The sequence below is a fragment of the Eschrichtius robustus genome, chromosome 4 (assembly GCF_028021215.1).
Source record: "Eschrichtius robustus isolate mEscRob2 chromosome 4, mEscRob2.pri, whole genome shotgun sequence".
NCBI classification, from domain to species: Eukaryota; Metazoa; Chordata; class Mammalia; order Artiodactyla; family Eschrichtiidae; genus Eschrichtius; species Eschrichtius robustus.
In genome coordinates, this window is record NC_090827.1 from 45,228,202 (window position 1) to 45,237,351 (window position 9,150).

Sequence of the window (9,150 nt, forward strand, 5' to 3'; positions counted from 1 at the left end):
GAACCCTTTAGAGGGAGGTGGTTCTGCTCAGAAATATCGCCCGAGGGGACTTTCCACCGAAAACGTCCCCAACGTGCCCAGAACGCGCCCCAGTCTAGACAGGTGCAAGATCTTTTGTGCGGTCACGCCTCGGCCACCACTCTCCAAAAACGGCCGCTTAAAGGCGGTAAGTGCTAAGGTATCCAGCGCAAGAGGAAGCCTGCATGTGGAAGGGGTTGCAGGGCGGAACTTAGAAGCCCAAGGCGGCCCGCCCCTTCCAAAGAGCCTGCGGTCCCGCGCGACACCGCAGCGAGCGGCGTTTGCCGCCGGCGCCCAATCAGCTCTCTTCCTGGGTCTGTGACGGCGTTCGGCCCCGCCCCCTCGAGGGCGATAGAAGGCCACAGAAAAGGCGCAGCTGAGTTCACCGCGCGCGGCCCTGCTCCCCGGCACCGCCTCCAGGTGCGCTTCCCGGCCTGGGGCTCGCAGGGCGGGTCCCACTGGTTCCGTGGCTAGCTGCCGCCAGCTCCTCAGTCGCCAGTGCGGTGCGGCCAAGCCGATCTCCTGGCTTCTCCCCCTCCCCTTTTTCTCTCACTTCCTCCTGCGCAGACGGCGTGCCCCGTGGCACTGGGCGGCTGGCCTGCGGGTGAGCAGCGGCGCAGCGCCCCTGTCCGGCCAGCTCACCTTGCCCGGCCTGGCCGTGCCCGAGTGGCGACGGTCGCCCCAAGACACCCTTTTCCCTGCAGGATGAAGAACCCAATGCTGGAGGCGGTGTCACTAGTGCTGGAGAAGCTGCTCCTTATCTCCAACTTCAAGCTCTTCAGTTCAGGCGCCCCGGGCGAAGACAAGGCAAGGAACACTTTCTATGAGATCAACTCTTTTCTCCGCGGCGACGTTCTGGAGGTGCCTCGGACCCACCTGACACACTATGGCATCTACCTGGGCGACAACCGTGTCGCCCATATGATGCCCGACATCCTGTTGGCCCTGACTGACGACAAGGAGCTCACGCAGAAGGTGGTCTCCAACAAGCGTCTCATCCTGGGCGTCATTGGCAGGGTGGCCAGCATCCGCGTGGACACAGTGGAGGACTTCGCCTACGGAGCCGACATCCTGGTCAATCACCTGGATAGGTCCCTCAAGAAGAAGGCGCTGCTCAACGAAGAGGTGGCGCGGAGGGCGGAGAAGCTGCTGGGCATGACTCCCTACAGCCTGCTCTGGAACAACTGCGAGCACTTCGTCACCTACTGCAGGTTCGGCACCGCGATTAGCCCCCAGGCCGACAAGGTACCACGTGTGACTCCCCGGTGGGCTCGGTGGGGACGCCCCCTCCCATCCCTAACCTTTCCTATCCCCTGGGAGCAGAGATTGAGTTCTAGATTTAGTAACGAACCCTCTGGTGTTTGTCAGGGAAGCCAAAAAAATAAATAAATGGTGATGTGCCTTGCAGGATATCTCGAAATGCACGGTGAAAGAGTGTGGCAATGCAGTACCGCTGCCAGCGATGCCAGAGAGCTGCCCAGTTATTGCTGCAGAAGTCATCAGGGTGTCCATTCAGCGTAGTTGAAATGACAATGGGCAGGTGACTGAGAGGGTCACAGAAAATCTGTCGCCGTGTGCTTGCAACTTTACCCAAGAATTGCAGTTGGAAGGAAGGTGTCCAGAGTTTATATTTAATCCGTAACACTGTATAGTACAAATTGTTGTGCCTTTAAAACAAGGAAGCATGCTGTTTTCCCCATCTATAAGCTGCAGAGAGCGAATTCCCTTTGCTTAAGATAAACTGCCAAAATTTCCGTTAAGAAGACCTCCCTGGTAGATCCCTTACTCCTGTGGCTGAGCTTCAGAGAAGTCTTTTCCTTGGTATTCTGCGTTCCTTCTGCGTTGGCTTTAATTCCCATCTAGACTTCCCCATTGTTAAGCATCCTTTACACACTAGCCCCACAGGTGGGTTAGCTTGTTTCTGGGTTCCCCAGAGATCAAAACAATTGGTTTTCAAGAAGAGCCATTAAATGTTGGAAGGTGATTTTATGGGTACTATAAAAAGGGGGGAAAAACTGTTAGAATTTAAGATGATTAAATTAGCTACAAACCCAAAGGAAAACAATGGATTTTTATTGCCTTTTGAAACCTCTTAACTTGTAAAAATCAAATTTTAAGCCTGCAACTTCATTTGCAATTGGAAGTCTTCTCTGCAGTTGCTGAAGAGGTATTGTTAGTGTGCACCCTTCACAATGAAAACCTGGGCAATCATGTAATAAGCTTCAGATTATACTCTTCATGTTTAGATATTTGGGTACCAAAAGAATCTAAGTCCATATAACCAATTTTTTATTGCTCCACATCTTAATTTTTTGACCCATATGTGAAAATCTTTCTCTCCTGTCGCAGAACATGAACGTATAGTGCTTGTATACATCTGTGTATAAAACTCCTTACAGATTGTTTATAAAGCCGCAACAGTCTCAATCTAGGGATTCTTTTCTAAGCAAAATAAAAATACAGTTAGAGCACTGTGCAGTGATTCAAGAATCACAGCTTCAGTCCATGCCTGTTTAGAAATGAACTTCACCACATTTACAAACACTGGCTCCAAAAGTGTTCAAAAGGAAACACGTCAGATTTACTTAGGACCCAAGCAAATCATTTCTCTAAGGAAAAACAGTATTTCCCGTCCATAATTAGGAGTTACCCTTTCATGGAACACATATAGCACTGTATTATACATTTCTCCAAAAAATCAAAAAGCAAAAAAGACAGTACAAGTGCTTTTTTAAGGTAGTAAAATATTGAATCAGCATAAATAACTAGTTGGAGTAGTTTTTCCTCTTTGGAAACTCTGTAGAGAAGTGCTTTAATTGCTGTTGCTGCATAGCACCTCTTGTGAAACTTGAGTTTTTGTCTTCACTTTGAATGGTCTAACAAACAATTTGACCACAGAGTAGATTTCCCGGGGGAAAAAAAAATCCCCATCCCAAATTTTCCAATTCTAAGGACTGTTTTTTTTTTTTTTTTTTTTTGATTTATTTAATTTATTTATTTATGGCTGTGTTGGGTCTTCGTTTCTGTGCGAGGGCTTTCTCTAGTTGCGGCAAGTGGGGGCCGCTCTTCAGCGCGGTGCGCGGGCCTCTCACTATCACGGCCTCTCTTGTTGCGGAGCACAGGCTCCAGACGTGCAGGCTCAGTAATTGTGGCTCACGGGCCTAGTTGCTCCGCGGCATGTGGGATCTTCCCAGACTAGGGCTCGAACCCGTGTCCCCTGCATTGGTAGGCAGATTCTCAACCACTGCGCCACCAGGGAAGCCCTAAGGACTGTTTTTGAACATGCCCTGAGAGAAGTAGGTCATTAGTACTGAAGGAGGACTGGTTTCTATTTTTTGGAAACATAAGGAATGACAATTCTGGGACTGATTGTTGAGTTCTCCATATATACAACTATTATTAGCATAACATGAGAGTTGCAAAGTTGTCTCTCACTTAAATTTGTGTTTATAAAAGCTCTCAAGAGCACTTTCCCTCAGGAAAACACTGCAACTAATGTGAAAGTGAACTGGAAGATAATCTTTTTTTTTTTTTTTTCTTTGTAGTGATGCTCTTCTTTACAAGTTTAGAAATCATAAAATTAAACTTTTATATTACTGTTAACAATTTCAGTATTTCATAAAGCCCTTTAATTAGTAACTGTTACTATTCCTTATGCTTTTTTTTCTTTGCTGATATTTCTTTGCATTGCCAAAATGAATACACATACCCCTTTTAATTTCCGGGGATTCAGTGCTCAAAAGTTCCCCTGTAGGCTTCTTAACAACTAGAACCTAGAGGACATTTCCTACTGTGGAGCAACACCAGCGGTACCTCCTGGACTGATGGCCAAATGAACAAGAACAGGACATTAGAAACAAGATGCTCCTTGTGCAAGTCTTCTTTTGGGGGAAAGAGAGTCCACAATGATTCTATGTTGGCCTTAATTAAAAATTATTTGAAAAAGATAAAAGAAGCATGACTGTATCAAGACAACATTCTTATTTACCTAAATGTATATCTCCCCATTATTTGCCAAGCAGCTTTTCTCATTGTCCTGAAAACTTCATTCAGTTTGATCCTCATCACTTTAAGATTGTGTATTTGTTACTCAATGTCTTGTTAGTTTAGTAAAAAGAGACAAATCATATGTTTGACATATAAAAAGAATGACATCTGGATAACCAACAGGAAATTTCATATTTGTTGAGATACTGTATAAAAGTACAGACAGAGACAGCCTTGCAGTGAAGGTAGTGTGTTAAAATATATTGGACTTGTGCATTCATTCCATTAAGAATTTGGAAACCTAGCTCTCCAGTACTAAATACGCCACTGTAGGAGACCCTAAAAGCATATACAATGACACGTCTAGAAAAGGAGCTTAAAACCAGTATGAGTAGGAAACTCTTAGCAAAATGGAGCAATTAATTGCTAAATTCTGCCCCGACAGTGATGAAGTAGAGATAATTGTCAACAGATCTAGCAGTGATAATAATCGTTGTAATACCTTACATTTATACAGCATGCAGACGAATACAAAGTACTCTTGCAAAAAACTCTCATCTGATCCTCACACAACCTCAGTATTTCCATGGAGGAGAAGAGGGTAGTCTGGACATGCTAAATGATTAAAAGGTGATCCAGGACTCAGACATAGGCCATTACTTCTAAGAAAAATTCGTTTTCTAAGGAAAAAAAATTATACATCTTAGAAAAATGCATTCCTCGGGGGGTAAGGATCCTGTTTAATTTATCTTTATTTCTAGCTGTCAATTTTGTGTCACATAATTGATTATGAATTTAATATATTTTGGCAGGGAATGGGATATGACAACAAAATTAGACTTTCTATGCCTTTAGATTTTGAGACTTATCAGAATGTTATAATCAAAAGTATCACCAAATTTTAGAACGGTGAGTTGTAGGAATTGAATTCACCAATAATGATAGGCTAAATTCTATTTGTTTGAGATTAGAGATCCGTTTGCTCATTTTACTTTAGAATATGTTATTGTTATTGAGAGGCAGTTTAATGTTGTCTTTAACCTTTCATGCTGAATAACTTTTATGTGGTTACATTCTCTGTAGTTTTCTATAAATGTTGTGTATGTACAAAGGCAACTGTCAGTATTAACCTAGTTGCCTAAAGTATCATTTCAGCTACTATGGGATGTAGAATCAAGAAACTGAACTATTAACATCTTAAATTCTTTCCAAGGTCGTGAGAGAAATTCTAATTCTTCTGGTAGATAGAAAATAGCTGGGAAAGTCATGCTCTACTATTTGGCATATGTGATTCTTCCTAGGTTTAGCCACCTTTTCTAATATTCTTAAATTTTATTTTCCAGTTTTGTGAGAATGTGAAGATAATTATTCGTGATCAGAGAAGTGTTCTTGCTTCGGCAGTCTTGGGATTGGCATCTATAGTCTGTCTGGGTTTGGCATCATATACTGCCCTTCCTGCAATTTTTATTCCATTCTGCTTATGGATGGCTGGCTAACTTCATACCCTCGTTTCAGTGTGTGTATTCTGTGTGTAGATATGCTTATATTTATAGAGAACAAATCAGTATAAGCATCGTTGAGAAAAATGTGACCTGTAAAATACTACGTCCTGGATAAAAATGTGATTAAGAATCACACAAAGTGCTTACCGTGTAAGCCCAAGAACAATGGCTTTCTGAATCTTCCCAGGCAGTTCCATTTCAAAGCACTGCGAATCTTGGAAACATGACAGCTTGTGCTAGAATTCTCCATTACAAGAAAATCAGCCCCTAAGATGATGGCCGCAGGAGATTATTTGTGTTATTTTTTTTCTCTGTAATCATTGTTCTTCTCTGTTAAGCCTAAATTAGAAGATTGGAAAATTTACTGAACGAGACCACTAACTTTATTGTAAATTTATACTGCTTCATTGAAAAATTATATTAAACTAAAAAAATTTCCCTTATCAAAACATGTTTGATGATTGGCCAAAAAAAAAAAATCACAATTTTTTCATGTATTATATATAATTTCCAATAGGTCAAGAATAACTTCATTACTTGAAACAATATTGGCAAAGGTAAGGTTTAATGATAAAGTAACTGACGAGAACTATAGAAATCTGTGTTTTCCTGCAGAAATAGCTACTAATGCTATAGTTTGATTTGATTTGGCTTTACTTAGTAGGAAACCTGGCATTCATTTTTTTTTCCTTTTATTTGTCACTAGTTACTGTAAACCACTCTGAGAGGAAAATGAACATAGGATTGAAGTAATTTGGGTACTTGGAGTGTGTATGTGCCAGTTAAATACACAGATATCCACATACAGTCGGACTGATGAGAGACAAATTAAGTTAGTTCTTGATTGCTTTATTATCATACCAGTGTAGTTAGTATAGAGCATTGGTGGAGGTGAACGTAAAAGCATGTTCAATCCATTTTCTTATGCCCTTGCGTCTGTGGTGTAACTTGCATGTATGTCGTCATTGGACAGTTTAATTTTAAAGCACTTACTAATGCACTGTATAATTTTTAAAAGCCCTGAGATTTGTTTCATTTGTTCCATTTCATTGCTAAGTCAGTATAGTTTACATCCTTAAAAGAATGATGCTTCAGCAATATATAAAACCCAAACAAGTAGGACCAAAGGAAATAACTGTTAGAAATCATTTTTAAGTGTCTTAGTACCACCAGGCATGTAAGTTGATTACACAGAGGCTGTTTTAATATCAGAGTTGAGATGTAGCAGTGTTAAAGCAAGCATGCAAGTACTTTTACAAAATTACCAAATTCTAAAAAGTAAGCTACAAGCTAGACTTGCATTTCAAGTATTAAAATTGCTTTATAAACTATCAAGAATCACAAAATAATGAGTCACATAATGAGTGGTATGAGGAGGGTGGGGTTAGTCACTCAAATCAAAACAAATTTAAGAGCAGATTTTAGTACATCACCACTAATTTACCTACAACAAATTCAGTTAGAGTTTAATAATAATTAAACTTTGTTTAATTATTTAAATGTCTTGAATAATTAAAGCATGAAATGACAAACACCACAGAATAAAGTGTTCTATGGGCCTATTCCAACCACTTAAAGTTATCTTAAGTGTGTATACATAAAAACAACCACTATGAGAACTCCATTGTATTAGTGGTTTTTCACTTACTGTATATTATTCATGTAGCAATTGTTTAAATAAATTCATTTAAAAAATATGGTGTCCTCATAAATAATTAACATGTTCTTCTGTAGACTTTGGTATTGCAGGTAGCAAAAACCACTGTGTGACGTTAAATCTGTGTTCAAAGATCATAATCCCTCATTAAAAGCCAAGGGAAGTACTTAAGGTTGGAATTAACATAATTAGTCTTGACTCATATCCTTAAAGCAAGGTTCAATTCATCATTCGTGTGCTCATTATGTGCCAGACTCTGACCTATTACAATTTCATGCTCTAGCATTATTATTATTTGTTAACTACCTGTATTAGAGTATACACAGTGCTATGGGAAAACAGGGGTAGAAGAAATGAAATCTTCCTGAAGGGTCAGAGAAATCTGTGTGAAGGAGGAAGTGCCAGCATCAGGCAGAGAAATTTGGTTCCTGAAAAATAAATTAATGTGGTGACCGTGTGTAAATTGGATGCTCCAGATCTTTGTTCTGCTAGATATGTTTCTTCCCAAGAACAAGCAAATAAGTATGGATTTGTTTTTTAAAAAATTATTTTTTTCAGAATATATATTTCATATTTTTCAATTTTATATTTCATAGTGTTACTTTCAAGTATCAAAAATGTTTTCTGGCAATATCAAAGTTATGTCAATGGCAAAAGTCTTTTGTTATAGATGAGAAGACTGTAAGAAATGATGGCTGCTAATATTCTGTTTTATAGGATCTGTTTAGAGAGCTTTACCTAACTAGATCTGTCAGCTCAACTAGTTTTATATTTGGTATACATGCATGTTCAATAAAATCAGTTTTACATACTGTCCCCTCGCATCTTTCAATTTGAAATACGCAAAAGCAGATAACAAAACACTTTTTTTGAACATGGTAGCCTGAAAGTTTTTGCCTCTCAAAGCTTCCTTTACTGAACATAGTTTTATATATTTGAAATTAAAATTTTTTGTGGATCTGCCTTCTGGTTGATATAATCTATGTTATCTACATCTTGAAGCCTACCTTGATTATGTAGAAAAGGGTTCTGTGTAATATTAAATAACAAATCCCTTCTCCATTCCACAAAATCAAGCAACAACAACAATCAGAGCCATGGGCATGAACTCTATAATCAGATGTGTAATGCTACCAGGGCAGCCTGCAGCTTTACACTGGCCATGGGTGTGGTGGGAATGAGGCATCAACGGGAACAAGTCCCAGGCCAGTCTTGAAATGCATTCACAGCATTGCAAGGACCACAGAAGTTACTGGGTTGAACCCTTAAACCTCTAACCAGATTTTAGAGGTGGAAAATCAGGCACGGAGGTTGAGATACTTTGTGATTATGCAAATAATTAGAGCCAGATCCCAACCTTGACTCCAGCTTTCTTTCCACTGTACCACATCAATTCCCTGAGGCCTCCCATAAACTGGACAAGCTTTCCTCCAATGAATGTATTAATTTCTTGCAGACCTTCTGTGTACTCCAAGCAGGGCCACACAGAATGAACTAGTTAGAATCTTAGTTCTGTAGCTGCTCAGTCTAAGGAGAGAGAATGGCAAGTCAATAGATTTCAAAACGATAAGCTTGTAGAGGTGTCAGAAGAACAGAGAGACGAGACTGGTCAGTAAAGGAGAGGGATGATGGCAGAGAAGTCTTCACTGACACCTTAACTGAACTGTAAAGGATACAAATATTTAAAGTGAATGAGAACTCCCTTTTCCAGGTCATTGCAGGCACCTGGAGCAGTAAATACAAAGGCACAGTCATGAGGCCCCTCCTGCAGCTGGATTGCTGCTAGTCATTAAGAACAATCACCTGTGTTTATGTTGTTGCCTTGAGAAAAAGGTGCCCAGTACTGTTACAAAGAACTCACTGTTCCTTTGAGGAAGAACAGCTCCACTCAGGTGATGGTGGAGACAAGAGGCAAGACCATGGGGGGCTTTACACTGTTTAAAGTCCCGAGTACAGAGAAAATGTTTCCTAAACTTCCCAAGTGCC

General features: G+C 40.5%; 1 protein-coding gene across 2 annotated transcripts; it reads left to right on the top strand.

The window, feature by feature from the left end:
• The first annotated feature begins 424 nt into the window (after positions 1-424).
• Positions 425-5,876, top strand: LRAT (lecithin retinol acyltransferase). Of its 2 annotated transcripts, none has more exons than XM_068542088.1 (3): positions 425-438; positions 723-1,263; positions 5,349-5,876. In XM_068542088.1, the coding sequence occupies exons 2-3, from the start codon at positions 724-726 to the stop codon at positions 5,499-5,501; spliced, it is 693 nt and encodes a 230-aa protein (XP_068398189.1). In that variant the 5' UTR covers positions 425-438; position 723; the 3' UTR covers positions 5,502-5,876. The 2 variants fall into 2 exon arrangements, with proteins under 2 accessions (XP_068398189.1, XP_068398190.1); XM_068542089.1 differs by lacking the exon at positions 5,349-5,876 and adding an exon at positions 1,427-2,196.
• The last annotated feature ends 3,274 nt before the right edge of the window (positions 5,877-9,150 follow it).